General features: G+C 35.5%; 1 protein-coding gene across 1 annotated transcript in view; it reads left to right on the plus strand.

The window, feature by feature from the left end:
- The window catches only part of PCDH15 (protocadherin related 15), a 920,738-nt gene that overhangs the window by 581,704 nt on the left and 317,330 nt on the right, over positions 1-21,704 (plus strand). The window contains exons 13-14 of the mRNA XM_061162074.1: positions 9,570-9,704; positions 11,163-11,312. Coding sequence (XP_061018057.1) covers positions 9,570-9,704; positions 11,163-11,312 — 285 coding nt within the window. The remainder of the gene's footprint in view (positions 1-9,569; positions 9,705-11,162; positions 11,313-21,704) is intronic.

Raw genomic sequence — 21,704 nt, forward strand, 5'->3', positions numbered from 1 at the left:
TGCCTTCTTCATGGTTCAACTCTCACATCTGTACATGACTACTGGAAAGACCGTAGCTTTAGCTATATGGACCTTTGTCAGCAAAGTGATCTTTGTTTTTTAACAGATAGTCTAGGTTTGTCATAGCTTTCCTTCCAAGAGCATTTGTCTTCTAATTTCATGCCCGCCATCACCATCTGCAGTGATTTTAGAGCCTAAGAAGAGAAAATCTGTCACTGCTTACACCTTTTCTCCTTCTATTTGCCATGAAGTGATGTGCCTGGATGCCATGATCTTAGTTTTTTAAACACTGAATTTTAAGCCAGATTTTTCACTCTTTTCTTTCACCCTCATCAAAAGGCTCTTTAGTTCCTCTGCCTCATGAAAGGGCAATACCTGCCAGACAATTTAATGAGTGCTTTATCTTGCATTAATTCCCTTAAATCTCACAGCAAACATGATAGTGCAATTTTACATATTGCAGAAGGGGAAATTAAAGCAATTTTAAATCATGCCTTTACTCTGATCACAGCGTTAGTAAATGGTGGAGTTAGACCTTGAGTCAAGGTCTATGGGAAAGAAAGTTACTGATTAAAATCAATAGGCTTTTCGGTTTTATACATTCTGACTGTAGTCTGACTATGCTAACAGCTGTCAATGCTTTCAACTCTTCCTGTTAAAGTGCTTATACATACACAGTTTCACATCCCAGTTCAGAGAGTGTTTAGGGATCTCCTAAAGTTTAATGTGTTTCATGAGTCTCATGTCATTTAGTGAATACTCACTAGAAAATTCACAGAGCCAACTTAAGAAGTGTTATCCAGGCTAAGCTAATATATATTTTTAGGCCTGGTGATGTCCCACAGCTTTTGGTGTGGATTTTTTTTTCCCTTGTTTTCTTTTTATTTTGAATACATAATCATTTTAAGCAGTGACAAGTCAGTTTGGAAACATAATAGTTTAAGATGCACTTTCATGAACACATGAACACAAGTTAAATTCTGAAAAAATTGTAGCTTTAGTTTTTCCCTAAATAGCAAAATTTATGTGCTTGTAGTTTCTTGGTGTGTTTATATTATTTAATGGTTGGGTACTAAGCCCTATGCTTGCTTGCACACATTCTTTCCAGGATTGTCATTCACTTTAAAATTAAAAATGTTAAAATTGAGTTAAAGTGACTTTGAAAAGGATAGTGGGATTTCAAGTTATTACTGAGTTAGGGTAGAGAGAGCTCCTGACTCTGAAACCTTTGGAAAACACTACTTAGAATTCTGCTCTGGAGACTTGCAAGTCAGTTAGCCTGCTAAATACTCTCAAATGTTTCCAAGGGTTGGGACAGCACATTGTAGTTCTTTAGAGTCTGTGCTCTGGAGTTATATAAACAGGCTTGACTCGTAGTTCCTCCGTGTGATAGCTGGTATAATACTGTGAGCCTTATATTCACTAGTTGCTGCCTTTTGTTCAAACACCCTGTGTAGTATGCTTTCATGACTTTGCTGCATGAAGTTCTTTGCAGAAGAAATTTCAAGCTCATGTGCATGGCTTTCTGTTACTTAATATCTGAACATTTTCTAAAACTTCCATCTATTTACATTTAGCAAATATTTGTAGTTTCCTTTATTTATTTATTTTTAAAATTTTCATTTATTTATGGCTGCACTGGGTCTTACTTGCTGCCCGTGGGCTTTCTCTAGTTGCAGCAAGCAAAGGCTAATCTCTAGATGTGGTACATGAACGTCTCATTAAGGTGTGGGTTATCTTGCTGTGGGGCACAGGCTCTCAGGCATGCGGGCTTCAGTGGTTGCAACACGCAGGCTCAGAAATTTAGGCTCAAGGGCAGGATCTGTAGTTGTGGCACACCGGTTTAGTTGCCTCCTCACATGTGGGATCTTGCTGCACTAGGGATCAAACCTGTGTCCTCTGCATTAGCAGGTGGATTCTTAACCACTGGACCACTGGGGAAGTACTGCTTGTAGTCAATCACTACTACCTTGGCCAGCTCCTTCACTTGGAGCTGGTGATGATGGAGAGGGAGAGAAAATTTCCCTGAAATGAAGCCACGTACATGGAGAGAGACATAACTAATATGGTTCATAGAAATGTCAAATACTTAAACAATGTCTATATGGTCATATTTATTATTTAGATCCATACTCTTAGGTCCACAGAATATTAAACATAGTTTAATCCGACTTCCTATACTATGTGAAATGTTCTATTAAAGTCCCTTCTTTAGAAATTGATTTTACACTTTATTGTTGCCACTCCAGCTTGAAACGTAGGAGCTGTCTTTGATTTTTGTTTACTTGAGACAAAATACTAAATTAATATAAACAATTATTTTCATCTAAAATATTAGATGAAAAGATTTAACTTCTAGAGTGAATTCAATTACGTTTTAGAGGCAAATATATCATCTCATGGGCTTCTCTGCTAGCTCAGCTGGTAAAGAATCTGCCTGCAATGCAGGAGACCCTGGTTCAATTCCTGGGTTGGGAAGATCTGCTGGAGAAGGGATAGGCTATCCACTTCAGTATTCCTGGGCTTCCTTGGTGGTTCAGATGGTAAAAAATCTGCCTGCAATGCAGGAGACCTGGGTTCCATCCCTAGGTTGGGAAGGTCCCCTGGAGAAGGGAACAATTACCCTTCCAGTATTCTGACCTGGAGAATTCCATGGAGAGTCAGACATGACTGAGCGACTTTCACTTTCACTTTGAGACAATTAAGAAATCTTTAAAATCTTCCTGTTTTGTCCTCTGAATATTTCCTGACTCTCTTTCTCTCCACTCTTACAACCTATTTGTCTTTTATTAAAATTGCCTCCTCATCCTCTTGCTTCTATTTTTTTTTTTTATTCTTACTCAGACCCATCTTTCACTCAGCTACTAAAGTTATTTATTCAAAGTTCAGATCTGACTATATCAGACCTCTGTGTAGTATGCTTTCATGACTTTGCTGCATGAAGTTCTTTGCAGAAGAAATTTCAAGCTCATGTGCATGGCTTTCTGTTACTTGATATCTGAACATTTTCTAAAACTTCCATCTATTTACATTTAGCAAATATTTGTAGTTTCCTTTATTTATTTATTTTTAAAATTTTCATTTATTTATGGCTGCACTGGGTCTTACTTGCTGCCCGTGGGCTTTCTCTAGTTGCAGCAAGCAAAGGCTAATCTCTAGATGTGGTACATGAACGTCTCATTAAGGTGTGGGTTATCTTGCTGTGGGGCACAGGCTCTCAGGCATGCGGGCTTCAGTGGTTGCAACACGCAGGCTCAGAAATTTAGGCTCAAGGGCAGGATCTGTAGTTGTGGCACACCGGTTTAGTTGCCTCCTCACATGTGGGATCTTGCTGCACTAGGGATCAAACCTGTGTCCTCTGCATTAGCAGGTGGATTCTTAACCACTGGACCACTGGGGAAGTACTGCTTGTAGTTTCTTGAGTTACACCAAACTGCTGTGTATCTAATTACCTTTTGTTTGTTACTTTTTCTTTTTGGAAATCTTTCATCTTCCATTACACAAATTAGTTTGGATAACTTATGCTCAGTGTTTGGAATTTAGCTCAGACATCCTCTCATTTGGGATTTCCCAGGTAGCACTAGTGGTGAAGACCCTGCCTGCCAGTGCAGGAGACTTAAGACATGTGGGTTTGACTCCTGGGTTGGGAAGATCCCCTGGAGGAAGGCACTGCAACCCACTCCAATATCCTTGCCTGGAGAATCCCATGAGCAGGAAAAAGCCTGGTGGGCTACAGTCCGTAGGGTCGCCAAGAGTCAGACATGACTGAAGCAACTTAGCATGCACACATCCTCTCATTTAAGAATCTTTTCTAGATTGTGATTCTCTGTTGAGTTGCATGTCTCTTTTTGGTGAATTTCTCTGAAGTTCTGTTTACATCATTGCATGTGTCTTTTTCCCTCATTGAATTTAAATCCCTTGAGGATAGATCCTAAATCTTAATAACTTTTGTATCCTAAAGATCTTACATTGTTCTCAGAACTTAGTATGTTCTGTGAAGTGAAGTCACTCAGTCGTGTCCAACTCTTTGCGACCCCATGGACTGTAGCCTATCAGGCTCCTCTGTCCATGGAATTTTCCAGGCAAGAGTACTGGAGTGGGTTGCCATTTCCCAAGGGAATGAACCCGGGTCTCCCGCATTGCAAGCAGATGCTTTACCATCTGAGCCACCAGGGAAGCCCTAGTATGTTCTGCTGCTGCTGCTGCTAAGTCACATCAGTCGTGTCCGACTCTGTGTGACCCCATAGACATAAGCCCACCAGGCTCCCGTCCCTGGGATTCTCCAGGCAAGAACACTGGAGTGGGTTGCCATTTCCCTCTCCAATGCATGAAAGTGAAAAGTGAAAGTGAAGTCACTCAGTCATGTCCGACTCTTCGCGACCCCATGGATTTAGCCTGCCAGGCTCCTCCGTCCATTGGATTTCCCAGGCGAGAGTGCTGGAGTGGGGTGCCATTGCCTTCCCCACTAGTATGTTCTAGTAGTTGTTTAATGAACTAGTAAGTCCAGGCATGAGTAAAGGAATGATAATATCTTGGTATATGTATCAACAATTCTAATAATGTTGAATTAACTGTTTCAGAGTATGGCTCATTCCATGGTTAGACAACTAATTCCTAGAAAACTTTATCACATTAAGTTGAAGCCAGCATTCTTGTAACTTGGCCATTATTCTTTATATCTTCCATTTGCCCGTACACAGTATAAATCTTTAGACTAGTCAGTGATATGTTTGAAGATGAATTTACCTGCTTCTGAATCAGAGTTTTCCCTCAAGCCAAGTGTTCTTTGTTTCTCAGAAGTAAAATACATTTATTGTTAGGCTATTTTAAGATCTGTATTAACAAAAGAAAGCTTAAAGGCCCTTTTAGTTTGCAGGCAAAAATTTTACTACATGGTAAATTCTAGCAATTTTTGAATGTCAATATTAGTGAAATTAATCAGCATAGGGATAAAGGATTTAAGAATAAAAACAAAGATGCATCACCTCATACAGGTATTGCCAAACAGAATGGAGATAAAGCATCAGCCGTGAAGAGAAGTGGTCATTGCAGGAGCTGGTTTTCTTGAGCACAGCTATGCCACAGGGCAGATGCCAAGAAGGAGACAGACTTAGGTCTGTTTTTCCAAAAATTAAGTTGTTTTATCTGTTCAATTCAGTAGAAAAAAAGACAAAATTTTAGGAACTAGTAGCAGAGATTGGTGATTTGTAGTGTTAGCATGTAGATGTTGAGTCAGAAGGAATCTTAAGTCACATGAAAAGTAAAAAACATAGACAACAATATTTGTGCTAATGTTCCTTCTTATAGATATATAGATATCAACATATACATAGATGTGTAAATATATGTGTGTATGTAATATACATATGTAATATACATATGAATTACGTTTATGATTCTTTTTAACCATTCTTACCCAATAGTTTTATAATAGTCCAGAATATACATAGAGCGAGTACTGCACAAGAGGCATGTCTGGAACCACCAGGTTTTCTTTGGCAGAACCACTGAAATTGCTCATTGAATTCTAGATATTAAAAAAACACAATAATAATCAATAGAGGTTATGCTTTAGCTTTCAGAAAAGCAGTGATCCATTTATTATCCCAAATCAATTTGCATCTCTATATAGTGCTACTGTTTCAAAATAAAGGTATCCCTGAAGTTTAATACATTACACTTTCAATGGTATAATGTACATATATACTTTATAAATATTGCTATGCTATCATACATATGTTATGATGTATCAAAATATTAGGGAAAAATACACCTTCAAAAAAGTTGTTAGTTTAGATGAACTGGAAAATGGTTTTTGTTTGTTTGTTTGGAGGTTTATTGGCTTTTTACTAGTTATACTTGCATGCCATATATATATTTGTGGTCATTTACATTTACATTTTTTCATTTAATGTTTAATTTGCATATAGGTTCTGCCGGGTGGTGTTCCTGTAGGTACTAGTTGTTAATTTTGTGTTTGTTTTTATGTTAATTGCTGTGATTCACTACTTTGTTCTTTTTTGTTCCACTAAAAAAAAAAACTAGACAATTACTTCATTATCATTTATTAAAAATTATTAAGATATATATGCAATCTAAACTTATTTACATATTATTGGTAATAGTAGTATGAAATTGTGTAGAATTCAAACTGCATGTAAACTATTATTTTTTTTAATTCATGAACTATTAATAATTCATCATATTCTTTCAAAGATCCTAATGTGAGGGTTGAACCCTTTAAACAAGGTACTTCGGAAAACTACTGTCAACTAATTCAATTTGACAGATGAGATTAAATTTTTGGCATTTTCTTGCTATGCTTTATAATTTATATGTATGCACATAAGTATGCAGTTATGTATATATGTATATATATATGTACATATACATCTCTGTGTTGTGTGTGCATATATATGAGGATGCATATTTTCTTGTGTGTGCATGAATTTGTTATATCATATTTTGAGTCTCATTGGAAACCCAAAATTAGTTTTAAATCCAATAGACTGTCATATTTGAACATATTTCTTCTATGTGGTGGGATTTTTAAATTTTACATTCATGTGTTAGTTTACCTTTGTGTTTGAGTATGTGCTTACTTTTGCATTATTTGTGCTGTGAATAAATATTGGAGTTTATTTTACCCTCCCAGAAAATAATACACAAATCAACAAACTAATATATTGTGCTTTTGCTATCTATGGAATGTATACTTTAGAGTAAAATAATATTACTGTTTATTGGGAAAAAGTTGTTGTCATAATCAGCCCTCTGTGTATATTTGGATCTAGAAAACTACTATTTACTTTAAATAAATTAATTGACACAAGGACTACATAAAATACACTGTCCCTATCAGAGTAATAAACCAGAGTATTCTCTTCCATTTACATTCGTTATACACCACACCTGAAACTAGTGTTATCATTACAAATGAATCTAAGGTGTTAAACTTTGAATGACAACTGGATGATTGTCAGCTAAATGCTCAGACATTAACCCATAGCATCTATGCATGCTTCATACATATATCAATTCTAAAAGGTTACTATTTTGAATATTAATTAGCTTCAAAAGTTATATTTTAACCAAAAATTCACTATGCAAGGCAGATTGGAATGAGCTGTAACATGCCATGTACAATGCTAACATTATGCATTATGTTATATGTATATATTTACATAAAACAGTCTGCAGTTCTGGGAAATGTTATTTTAGTATTCTAGCCAGTTATTATAAAAGGACTTGAAATAGAGACAATTAAATTATCAAAAATTCTTTAGTATTTCTTGTTATCAAATATGAGAGAGCCTGTTTATGAAGTCCTGGTATTTATATCATCTTCAAATGGGAAGCACTTGATGATGAAAATCTTGTTGTTTTTCATAAATACACAAAATAGTGTGATTTGTGACACAATCATACCACAGTCACACATACATGCACTAGTTTACAACCCAGCACTCATTACAGCATTGCATTATCACAGCACCTGACATAACAAATGCTTAAAATGTGGTGAGTATGTGAATGAATATATCTAACAAATTTACTAACAGAGGTTACTGTTGAAAGGAAGAAGAGAGTGAGAGAGGATTGGTTATAAAGGAAATAGAGAATGACTGATGGATTTGAATGAAGAAAAAGAAGTAAACATTTGGCAATCTAATCATGTAGCAAAACTTGCCCTACGTAGATTACTCATAGTGTAAATATATGAGTTAAAGAAGCTATATTTGTAGGCGTCATTGTTGGTACAGAGAACAGAAAAGACTATATGAATTTAAAAGTCTAGTTATTTTACCTTGATAGGTAAACACTAAAAAAAGAGCAGTTACTTATATTTATTGAGTTTTCTTTTATCTGAAAATGCAGGCTAACTAAAATTTGTGATCATTTAAAAATAATAATTGAATTTATTAAAATTGGCTCTAAAATATAATAAGAATCCCCAAAATGTGGTTTAAAGTATATTTTCATGTGTATTTTACAATTTACCTTTTAAAATAATTTAGCCTTTTATTAAATAACTTATTTTATTTAACCAAATACCCCAGCCATGCTTCCGATCCATGCTGAGCTGCTGAGATTATAATACTGAAATGAAAACAGTTGAAGTGTCCACTAGAATATAATGTCAGTGTGAAGCCTCTTGACTTTTTCCAACTCTTAAAAACTTTGATTATTTTATAATAAATGGATCAATGGAAAATTATTGTCTATAGCATTTTTTAATATTCCAAGATAAATATAGCACACTGACCTCATGTCAAAATTGTGGACAAGAAAGCTGCCATGATATGGCTAAGTAATGTCTCCTAATGAGACACTATAAATACATAACATGTCAGGTTCAAATGAAACTATTCACTCCAAGGTTATTTGAAATATACACATATTGAAACTTCAGGTAGATGTAAAGTGTCTGTGGGTCAAGTTATGCACACCTTTTAATATAGCAGCATGCATTTCAACTTTCTCACTTCTACATAGAAATTTTTTTTAAATGGGAGTTTCTAATTTTTTTTAATCAACAATATGTTGAACAATTCTGGACTGTCTACTCTGCCCTCAGCCTTTGATGATATCTGATAGAAAAGTAACCTGCGATTTTAAATCACATTTCACACCATAATATTTTAAAAGTTGCCATAATTTATGAAACACCTTACCTCCCTGTATGTTCTTATTTTTTATAGCCTTCCTGATAGTCCACACTCTCTCAATAATCCCCTTTTGTTCACTGCACCTTCCTTTCTTATCCACCATGCAGACAGCAGTCCAAGCCTTCCCATTGTATGTCTTTGTTCTCTCTCTGAATTGCAGATATTAATACCTTATCTTTCAGAGATGGCAATAAGATTGCGAAGGGTTTCCAATGCCTAGTTAATTACCTGTGTTTTGAACTTTTGCAATCACTTTCATTTTATGTATATATCATTTTTTACTAAACCATTTTATCAAAAATGTGTCAGTTCAAATATTTGAATTTAATCATCAGAAATATTTTAATCAAAATAAATATTACATTAAAATAATAAAGAACAAGCATAATATTTATAATGAATTATACATAGCCAATTTTATTTCTAATTTACATTAAACATGAGAACAGAATAATAATATGCATGTGTGCAATTTATTTCTACAAATGAAGTAATTGTAAAATTATATAGCTAAAATTCTGGGCTCTAATTTCCTTTTCTTGCATTTATTTCTTATTTCTCAAGTCCATTGAAGTTCTGGACAATATTGATATTAAATAATCAGTAAGAATGTATTCAATTAGACTGTTTTATGTCTTATTCTTCTTCCTATTATTTTTGCTTTTATTCACATTAATTATACCAGTACTTATTTATTTAAGTATTTTCCACAAGTGAGTCATTATCTTTGGGTAGTTTTATTCAACTCTGAACAAATTTCTAGTTGAATCTCTCTTTTCTTTAGAAAATTCTTAATGCAGTTATACTTGTAATAAATTTGAAAAATGAATTTCCAGGTAATGAACTAATAACTATATTGTTTATTAACATTTTAAATATTGGCTTTTTTTTTTTTTTAAGACGAAAGACCCAGAGCTTCATCTTTTTTTGAATGATTACACTTCAGTCTTCACTGTCACACAGACTGGAATCACTCGCTACCTCACCTTACTTCAACCGGTGGACAGGGAAGAACAGCAAACTTACACCTTTTCGGTAAAGAGATTTTATATATATATATATGATATATACAGATATATCATATATATATACACACATACATATATACACATATAAATGTATATGTATGCAAGAGAAAGAGATGTTTGTTTAAAACTGAAAAGGTCAGTGATTGGAAAAGAAAAAATCAGTATGTTCAATTAATAACAGAGAATATAAATAATAAAATTTTCCTCAAAAGTATTTCTTTTTTCTCAGTTTATATAGTTTTATTACTATTCTTTCCAATGGAAGAAAGATAAATTTTGAGATGAAAACAAAAAAATGGGAGTCTCTCTCTTCACCATCCACTCACGATTGACTTAAATTGAGCTATTATAAAGTAGAATCAACAAAGTAAAAATTATTTTCTAACATTTGTTCATATATTTATTGTTATTGCATTTTCAGGTTAGGCCAGTGGTTCACACTAGGGAAGATTCCTGCTCCCACCACCCTGCCCAGAACCATTTTGCAATTTCGGAGAGATTTCTGGTTATTACTCTTATGAAAAAGTGCTACTGGCATCTGGGGAGTAGATACTTTCAATACTGAGACATAATACACAGGACAGGCCCCCGCAAGAATTCTTAGGTTAGATTAACCTGGAGGAGAAAGAGAAAGAAACAGAGAGAGATTGACGGCTGAATAGAGGTAAAAAGGGAGTTCTATTTATCATCCAAATTTCTGAGCTAGATTTTATTCAAATATAGGGGGAAAAAATGAGCTGATAGAAAAATATAGAAAATGGAATTTATGTAAGAATTTTGTTTGTTTTTTTCTGGAGAAACTTATACAGCAGACTCAGAGCTTCCAGGAGACCTAAAATCTACAGTTAAAACTTAGATACAGAGTAGACCTCAGAAGTCATTCAGGACCACAATGGTATTGTTAGAGACCTGACTTTTTGTGAAACTTTCTTTAAAAGTTAATAATATAGCTAAGATGTCACTCTTAATGAATGCCAATGGGTCCTTTAAAATTTGTGATTTTCGTGAATTATTAGAAAGTGATATTACATGTTTAGGGCACCTACTTTCTTGATTATATAAGCATGTTGTTGTAAAAGCAACTATTGCATTATATACAAAATATGTAAGAGTATTTCCCTATTCATTTTTTAAAGGTTAAATAGTAGTTAATTCCTAAGAATTAGCAATGTTATTGGCCCATTTCAAGCCTCTGGAACATTTTATATATCAGGTTATTGAAAGTGTGATTGGAATTCAATATATAAAAATTAAGCAGAACCCTCCATAATTGCTTCCTAGCACATTAAAACACTTTGATTATATGTACTATTATGGTTTTATTACTTCCTTTTATCAGCAAACATTTTAGCATCCTTTTGAAACTGTAAATTACATATGAGAAAATTTTCAAACTGTAGGAGTGAATTCTGTACTGCTTATATTTGCATGACTTCTCTATTAAATTTATTTTTCTACCCCAAAGATAACAGCATTTGATGGTGTTCAAGAAAGTGAGCCAGTTATTGTCAATATTCGGGTAATGGATGCAAATGACAACACTCCAACCTTCCCTGAAATATCCTATGATGTCTATGTTTATACAGATATGAATCCTGGGGACAGTGTCATACAGGTAACTACCTATATAATATGAGGATATATTTGAAACAATTATTTCCTTAGGTATTTTACAATGCATTGGTTAAGAAACTGCTTAAAAAATGAAAGTGAATTTCAGGGTTATCCTATGGCATAATTTAGCTTAAAAAGATTTACATTTATGTTTACTTCTTGAATGAAAGTGTACCCGTATGCACTTTAAAGTAGAATTAACTAGATACACAAATAGCAATTTGACCTATTTATAAATTGATTTTTAAAATTTAACATTATATGTTGAACATAATAAACTGAATACAGTAATATACTGAAGTTTCTTTTTCTTTTTTTTTTTATACTGAAGTTTCAAGCATTAAACATGTAGTTTAAAACTTTAAATTATTTTAAACTATTGTGAAAATGGGTTAAATCTTTGTGACCCCATGGACTGTAGCCTGCCAGGCTCCTCTGTCCATGGGGATTCTCCAGGCAAGAACACTGGAGTGGGTTGCCATGCCCTCCTCCAGGGGAGCTTCCCAACCTAGGGATCGAATCCATGTCGCCTGCATTGCAGGTGGATTCTTTACCATCTGAGCCACCAGGGAAGCCCATGAATACTGCAGAGGGTAGCCTATCCCTTCTCCAGGGGCTCTTTCCAACACAGGAATCCAACTGAGGTATACCAGCTGAACTACCAGGGAAGCCCAAATTTCCCTTAGTGGTAAACACAAAGAACTATATTATTGGACAATACTCTTAGACATTGATTACTTGGACCTAAAATGGAATCACTACAACAGGAAACATTAAGATTCTATAATAAATGGAATCTTTGAAAACACAGAAATCTGGCAAAATCTTTATCCTTGATTTGTCTTATTTTTATCATTAGCTGTACTTATTACATTTAAGTGAATTGCAGGTTATCTCAGATTGCTTTTTAAATATTCTGTGTATAAATTGTAAAGAAATAGTAATATTCTTCCTTGAAGGTTTTTAGAACTCTGGAGAATAGTTAACTCTAGTACTTCTCAAAGTGACTGTGTGTGTGTGTGTTAGTCCCTCAGTCGTGTCCAACTCTTTGCGACCCCATGGACTGCAGCCCACCAGGCTCCTTTGTCCATGGGATTCTCCAGGCAAGAGTACTGGAATGGGTTGCCATTTCACATCAGAATCATCTAGGTAGCTACTGAGAAATACAGATGAGCAAGATTCACTTCAGCTTTCATGGATCTGAAGCTCCATATGTGATACTTAGGTAATCAATAAAAAAATAAATAAATAAAACCCAAAAGGTTTCTGTTGCCCAGTAATGTAAAGACTACTGATCTCTATTTTCCTCTACACCTGAGAGTCAGACTTAATAATTTGAAATTGCTCTCAAGCCAGGAAGGTCATGATTCTATATACTTTTTAGAGTATTGTAATGGCTCCAAATTATTACTAAAATTTATATACAATATATGTTATGTAACAGTATATGAGATATAATATGTTTATATAGAATATAATCTATTATATAATAGTATAGTATATAAAGAATGCTAATAAATGAATTTATGTATCCATATACTTTAGTATTATATATTTCAGAGGAGTAAAAAAACAGAAGTCCAAATGCCTTAACAATGTACCTGTCTTCATGGTCTGAATGCTTTCCTCCCAGCTTTATCTTTGGCCTGCTAGTCATATATGTATGTTTCAGTCCTACTCAACCACCACTTCCGGTTACCTGAATGTATCTTGCTCATTCCCATTTTCTCCAATTTTTTCCTTTACCTTGATCTCTTTCCCTTCTATTTATAAATTGATTACTTTCTTTGTTCTTTAGACTGCTTTTCTTTCTGAAGAAGCATTCCTTAGTAGTTTTCTGTAGATAATTCCTAGTAATTTTTCTTCATTAATAGTTCCTGTTCTTGCAACCCACCAAAAACACACCAGTTTGCAGCCAATATACTATAATACAACAGCATGTCTTCATTAGTGTGAAATGTCTGGGAAGAAATAGTTAACTGTATGTCTCATGGCTTTTGTACACTATTTTCTATTAACCAAGAACACTTCTTATCTGATCTTTTATAAGGCTAACTCACTCTCATCATACAGGACCCAGCTCAAAATATCACCTCCTCAGAGAAAGCTTTCCTAACAGCTTAGTGTCAATAGCCTTCCAATATACACTATACACATACAACCCGCATCACAGTTCTTATTCTATAACTTGCTTTCTCTACTTTTAGAGCCACTAGGGCCACTTAAGATTATCTTTTCTTCTTGTCCCCACTCCAAACTAAAAACCCCATTAGTGACCATCTTTCTTGTTTGCCACTCTGACACCAGCACATGCCAGATATACTAGCCACGCAGTAAATATTTATTCAAAGGATAAATTATTATCTATTTTGCATGAACTAAAGTGAAAGCTCTTTTCCAGGGGATCTTCCCAACCCAGGGATCGAACCCAGGTCTCCCACATTGCAGGTGGATTCTTTACCATGAACTAATTGTTAACATAAGTTAGAAATAATGCAATGCCATCTCTATTTTATTTATTGGGTTAAGATGTGCTTTCTTCAGTGATAGAGAAAAGGGTAACATTATAGACTGAGCACTGAAAATGCGTGTAATGTGAATGTCTTCTGCTGTGTATATCGTAGTGGGGAAAAGATTTCAAATAGCCACAGTACATTTTATTCATATCTTGGAATGACACTTGTCATATTGATGAAATCTATCTTTTTAATCCATTTTTCTTGAGGGCACAACTGAAATGTGTTTATTTCTATATCCACAAACTCTGTATCCATATAGTAGATGCCTAAACTAATGGATGCATAATAAATGTTTATTTTGAGGATGAGAGAAAGGAAAATCTGTAAACAAGAAGATCTTAATGAATGGAGAAGAATAAGGATATTGGCCTTTATTTCTAGTTAGTTGATGGACCTACAGATCTACATTTATCTTTACTGAGGCATTCTTTCATAGGGAGTAAAATTATGGTTTGTAGAGATAAAGAAATGACAATTACTGTCATGTTCTTATTTAATTAGATCTGATTCCCATCTCTATAATAACATAATTGGAAATAAAAGTAAGTTTATACAGAAAAACAGCCCGCAGGGAACTGGAAAGTGTAACTAAGAGAAAGATAGCAATTATGTGATGGAACCGTATCTCAAAATTGTTTGCCCTGGGGGATCAAAAGCTTACTTCTGGCATTTGCAGACTACAAAAGTTAATTTCCCTTATGTATCTCTTTTTTTTAAAACAAATTTGCCCTGCCTTTAAAATTCATATTTTATATATTTCCCTTTGAAAATCTATTTGAACATAGATTGTTATTTGTGTCTACATGCTTCTAATTTTTAATTTATTTAAATGCCAAAAAATGAAGCTTTTTAATTAGTATTTTTAATGTTATTCCTGGCATGCATATTGGAGCTGCTTTGTTTTATTAAATAAGATCTCTCTGGGTGACTCGACTGTGTATTGTCATATTATTTAAATGAAAATATCTCAAGGTATAGTTCAGGGTATTGTAAAAAGAGTGGTGTGGCTATAATACATCCTCCAAGGGTCTAGAAATTTAAAAAAAAAAATAGATTTCCCATTGAGAGAAAAAGTTTAAAATGGAGTAAAATAATTCAGAACTGTGATTTGCAACCACCTTTTAAGGGTCATAAAATGTTTTTTTTTTTTTTTTTTTTTTTTACTCCATTCACCACTAACCCTTCTATAACCCTCCCATTCCTAAGTAACTCAACAGAAGATTGATTAGTTTCCTCTTTGGTAATCCACCTGCAATGCAGGAGATCCCAGTTCAATTCCTGGGTTGGGAAGATCTGCTGAAGAAGGGATAGGCTTCCCACTCCAGTATTCTTGGGCTTCCCTTGTGGCTCAGCTGGTAAAGAATCCGCCTGCAATGCGGGAGACCTGGGTTTGATCCCTGTGTTGGGAAGATCCCCTGGAGAAGGGAAAGGCTACCCACTCCAGTATTCTGGCCTAGAGGATTCCTTGGACTATATAGTCCATGGGGTTGCAAAGAGTCAGACATGACTGAACAACTTTCACTTCACTTGGTTAATAATCTGTTGTCCAAAAGAGGGAAAATATTAGAAATAAAGGACACAATTGTCTAGCAAAGAGGGCCTTGGATAACAGATTTTTAAGTATTATAATCAGATCATTTTCAGTGTAGACATGAGACTATCTTGGCCTGATATAAGTACATAGTTATTTGAGTCCACTATCTTCTTATTATAAGGTAGCTATTCTTGTCCACATGCATGGATCAGTCATAAAAATGTATTATCCAGGCTCTTATTTCAAGTTCTCAATTATAAACTAGTTTTCTGACTTTATATCTATGATGCCTGATCACTGTAAAAAGGAGCAGGGTGATTCTGACATGTGTGGTTCATGAAATACACTTACAGGAACACTGCCACAAAACAGCAGCTGCGTCTTTCACAACTGGCAGGATAATCAGATTACGAGCACATCTTATGTTTAGAGAGAAATTACCAGCATGAGGGAGTATGATTCTTTCTTTAGGTCAGGGAGTATATTTTATGTCAACAAAAGACAATTTTGTCAACCATCAATTAAATCTTCCAGGTTGACACTAATGGATATCACACTCTCTTGTCTTAAAGTCTCATTTCACACATTGCTGGTTTTTTTGAAAAGCCAATTGCTCTGTATTAGAGATACAGATTTGGATATATAAGATATAGATTTTAATTTCTGTAGTTAGCCATCCAGTCTATACTTCAAAGATGTTATTCCTAGACTTTTACAGTTCTCTTCAATCAATGGGTTTTTAATCCTATCTGAGTATTATAAGTTTACCTGAGAAACTTTTAAAAATATTGATGCCTGGACTACACCCTGAGATATTGTTATTTGAATGATATTGCAACATATAGTAGAGTCACTTAGAGAGATCTTATCTAATAAAACAAAGTAGCTGTAATATGCAGGCAATCTTGAGAAAAAACTGCCTGAGAACTTAACAATATTTTATACTCTCTGAAAAATGGAGTCTAAATGTATTAAGATGGAATCCTGTAGGTAGCTGAGTCCTTTGATTCTCACCCCGCTTATTTTCTTTTTCTTCAGTTCTTCCTTGCTTCGGTCATGTCTCTTACTCTTCACCGCTTTAAAGCCCATCCTTTCCCTCACCTTTACCAGCGCTCAACTAATGATTCCATTTCTTTCTATTGTGTTTTACTACAATAATCTCTTTCTCTCTACTGATTATTCCCTTTGGGCTATAAACCTCCCATGCCCTAGTCTACAAACAGTTTTCCCAGATAAGACTTCATGCTACTATTTTTGCTGTTGTTTAGTCACTGAGTCCTGTCTGACTCTTTGTGACCCCTTGGACTGTAGCCTGCCAGGCTCCTCTGTGCTTGGAATTCTCCAGGCAATAATACTGGAATGGGTTGCCATTTCCTTCTCCAAGTGATTCTTTCTGATCCAGGGATCAAACTTGCATCTCCTGCATTGACAGGCTAGTTCTTTACCACTGAGCCACCAGATAAGCCTACTATAAAACTCTGAATTTCCAGCTCGGATGTATTTAGACATCTGAATTAATTGATCAATTTAGATAATTTATTATTTATTTATTTATTTATGCATAATTAATGCATAGTTATAAATCCGACCTTCACTCACATCATACTACTAAAATCATACAAAATCATAAATCTAATTCATCTATCTCTAGTAGTATGTATCTCTAATAGTATATAAATAAAATAGTATGCATTACTCAGTACTTAACTATGTAAAACTCTTTACTCTCTTACAGGAAACTTCTGATTCTCATCCTAGTTCTCTGGTAACTGAGGGATTTTCTTGCTGGCTTCTTATTCAATCCTCAGTCTTTCAGTATTAACATTTGCAAAAATCAGTATATAGGTTTCCTCTCTTTTACCTATTCCCAAGTTTTCAGTCATTATTTCTATGAGAAGCTCAGGTACTCATGTTACCCAAATTTTTGGACAAGGCAAGGTAGACTTTTGACAGGCAGCAGAAATTTAACATATTCCAAGACAAACTGACAATATATTATCCTTCTTCCAATACAGAAACATGGACACACATACAGACTCAAATATACATGTTGCTGTTATTCAGTCACTAAGTCATGTACGGGCTTCCCTGATAGGTCAGTTGGTAAAGAATCCACTTGCAAGGCAGGAGACCCTGGTTTGATTCCTAAATCAGGAATATCCACTGGAGAAGGGATAGGCTACCCACTCCATAATTTGGGGGTTTCCACTGTGGCTCAGGTGGCAAAGAATCCACCTGCAATGTGGGAGACGTTGGGTTCAATCCCAGGGATGGGGCAATCCCCTGGAGAAGAGAAAGGCCACTCCAGTATTCTGGCCTAGAGAATTCCATGGACTGTATAGGTCATGGAGTTGCAAAGAGTTGGACATGATTGAGAGACTTTCACTTTCACTTTCTTTCAAGTCATGTACAGTTCCTTGCAACCCGATGAACTGCAGCATGCCAGGGTTTCTTGTCCATCACTATCTCCCTGAGTTTGCTCAAACTCATTTCCATACAGTCAATGATACCATCCAACTATCTCATCCCTCTATCACTCCCTTCTCTTCCTGCCCTCAATCTGTCCTAGCATCAGGGTCTTTTCCAATGAGTCAGTTCTTGGCATCGGGTGGCCAAAGTAGTGGAGCTTCAGTTTTAGCATCAGTCCTTCCAATGAATATTCAGGGCTTTTTTCCTTTAGGATTGATTGGTTCGATCTCCCTGAATCTCAAGGGACTCTTAAGAGTCTTCTCCAGCACCACAGTTCAAAAGCATCAGTTCTTCAGGACTCAACCTTCTTTATGGTCCAACTCTCACACCCATAGATGATTAGTGGAAAAGCCATAGCTTTGACTATATGGATTTATCAATCAAAGCCATAACTTTGACTACATGGATCTTTGTCAGCAAAGTAATGTCTCGGCTTTTTAATACGCTGTCCAGATTTGTCATAGCTTTTCTTCCAAGGAGCAAGTGTCTTTTAGTTTCATGCCTGTATGTCTACAGTAAGAAAAGTCAAATATACATAACCTGTCATCTTTTGAGGCAATTATACTTTGCAGAGCCCAATTAATCTTGGATTACATAGGTTTCAGATCAGCAACCACAATCACGTTTATTTTCTTCCTCCTTCACCTGCATACATAGAGATGATTGTCTGGTTTCTAAAATTGTTATTTCAAAATGTATACGTCTGTCACCATTTCCTTTTCCATGCCTGTACATTGTCATAAATTAGGTTGCTACAGTAGACTCTGATCGACAACCCTATTTCTGCAGATTCCCCACAACACTGATACAATGATTATTCTAAAACACAGACATGAGTCAGAACAGATCATTATACTACTGAAGGAAGAGCCTAATCTCCACACATGCAGTCAAGAACAGCTGTGAAATACTTCAAGTTCTTTTGTTTCACCACATGCTACATCTCTGCATGTAACCAACTTTGATATTATACAGAGGGTTTGTTTTGTTTAACTCCAGCGTAGTTAAACATTCTACACTTACTGACATCTCTCTCAGGTTTTAAGATTTAATCCAAATTATACCCTTTCCATTCTTTTTTACACATATTTCAAATGTTATCTTTTAGATAAAGTCTTTATTTTCATAGCAAGTCAGAAAATTCATTGTTCTTTCCATCATGCTTCCATATATCCATCAGGCAAATGTATCTGCAATGCATTTTATTGTACCTTGCATTAAAGTTAGCTTGTACATCTCTTTCTATTCTACTGAACCATACATTTCTTTTAGTGATCTGTAACCACCCATGATTGGCACAGTGACTTCCACACAGTACAGGTTTACCAAATATTCACTGAATTTATCCCCTCAATTAATTTGCTCTCAATATTTAGAAAAAGTCTCATTCTAGAGACACACTCTATTTGGCCTAAGAATTCTCTCCACCACACACAAAGTGTTATCCCCCATAACCCTGTCTCAAAAGTCCTATAAAGCCTTCACCTTTGCCAGTTGATCTAAGTCGAGGTTGTTGGGGAGAGCATTGAAAGTTCATGCAGTTCTCAGGATTTTCTTTGGCATTTGCATTCCTTGAGGCCTTTTCATGTCTTCTCTGTGCACATGTGTAGTGTCAGAGATGTGTGGAAAGCTTATCCAGCCTTTCTGTTGGACTCTCATTTTCTGTTTATTTCTTCTAAATTTATGGCTTGTTCTCAGCTTACCAACTGGGATCACAACTTGCACTGGCAGACCTGAGGCTGTTCCTCACTCAATTCTCACTAAATTGATTCTTTTATTAACTCTACATCAAATTTACTATGGCACCTCTTGAAGAACATCTGCTGCTTTTCATGGCAAGTCCCATCCTTATAACACCCATATGCCCACTATATTTGGGATTGAGAATGGTAAGGATGATAAGGTGCCGCTGAAATAACAAGGTCACTAGCTCCTGCTTTTCCTACCTAAAGTCACAGAATTATTCATGAATTTTATTCCTGATTTGTCTGCTTTCATGAATCTTTAGAGCCCTAAATGTTTCTTGACACTTTTGCTTAGATTTTTACTTACCTTTTGGGGAAAACAAACTATCTGATTTACTGCCTCCTAGCTCCAATTATTTGCATTTTAGTAAAGCAGTTTCAATCAGATAGTAATGATGAGACCAGATAAATCAAACCCCTTATGATTATACAGTGTAAGTGACAAGTAGGTTAAAGGGATTAGATCTGATAGACAGAGTTCCTAAAGATCTTTGGACAGAGGTTCTTAACACTGTACAGGAGATGGTGATCAAAACCATCCCCAAGAAAAAGAAATGCAAAAAGGGAAAATGGTTATCTGAGGAGGTCTTACAAATAGCTGAGAAAAGAAGAGAAGTAAAAGGCAAAGAAGAAAAGGAAAGATATATCCATCTGAATGCAGGGTTCCAAAGAATAGCAAGGAGAGACTAGAAAACCTTCCTAAGTGATCAGTGCAAAGAAATAGAGGAAAACAATATAGGATGGGAAAGACTAGAGATCTCTTCAAGAAAATCAGAGATACCAAGGGAACATTTCATGCAAAGATGGATACAATAAAGGACAGAATCGGTACGGATCTGACAGAAGCAGAAGATACTAAGAAGAGGGGGCAAAAATACACAGAACTATACAAAAAAGATCTTAATGACCCAGAAAATCACAATGGTGTGATCACTCACCTAGAGCCAGACATCCTGGAAGTTGAAGTCAAGTGGGCTGCACTCAATATACCAGCAGGTTTGCAAAACTCAGCAGTGGCCACAAGACTGGAAAAGATTCAGTTTTCCTTCCAATCCCAAAGAAAGGCATATCAAAGAACTTTCAAACTACTGCACAATTGCACACATTTCACAGGCTAGCAAAGTAATGCTCAAAATTCTCCAAGCTAGGCTTCAACAGCACGTGAACCAAGAACTTCCAGATGTTCAAGCTGGATTTAGAAAAGGCAGAGGAACCAGAGATCAAACTGCCAACATCCGCTGGATCATAGAAAAAGCTAGAGAATTCCAGAAAACATCTACTTCTGCTTCATTGACTATACTAAAGCCTCTGATTGTGTGGACCACTTCAAACTTGGAAAATTCTTAAAGAGAGGGGAACACCAGACCACCTTACCTGCCTCCTGAGAAACCTGTATTCAGGTCAAGATGCAACAGTTAGAACCAGACATGGACCAAAGGACTGGTTCCAAATTGAGAAAGGAGTACGTCAAGGCTGTATATTGTCACCCTGCTTATGTAACTTATATGCAGAGTATATCAGGAGAAATGTCAGGTTTGATGAAGCACAAGCTGGAGTCAAGATTTCAGGGAGGAATATCAATAACTTCAGCTATGTAGAGGACACCACCCTTATGGTGAAGAGGAACTAAAGGGCCTCTTGATGAAAGTGAAAAAGGAGAGCAAAAAAGCTGGTTTAAAACTAAACATTCAAAAAGTTAAGATCATGGTAGCCAGGCCCATCACTTCATGGCAAAGAGATGGGAAAACACAGAAACAGTGAGAGACTTTATTTTCTTGGGCTCCAAAATCACTGCAGATAGTGACCCCAGCCATGAAATTAAAAGATACTTGCTCCTTGGAAGAAAGGCTAATACCAACATAGATAGAATATAAAAATTACCTTGCTAACAAGGGTTTGTCTAGGCAAAGCTATGGTTTTTCCAGTAGTCATGTATGGATATGAGAGTGGGATCATAAAGAAAGCTGAGCGCTGAGGAATTCATTCTTTTGAACTGTGTTACTGGAGAAGACTTTTGAGAGTCCCTTGAACTAAAGGAGATCAAACCAGTCAATCCTAAGGGAAATCAACCTTGAATATTCATTGAAAGGACTGATGCTGAAACCTAAGCTCTGATACTTAGACCT

The sequence above is a fragment of the Dama dama genome, chromosome 15 (assembly GCF_033118175.1).
Source record: "Dama dama isolate Ldn47 chromosome 15, ASM3311817v1, whole genome shotgun sequence".
In the NCBI taxonomy this organism is placed as follows: Eukaryota; Metazoa; Chordata; class Mammalia; order Artiodactyla; family Cervidae; genus Dama; species Dama dama.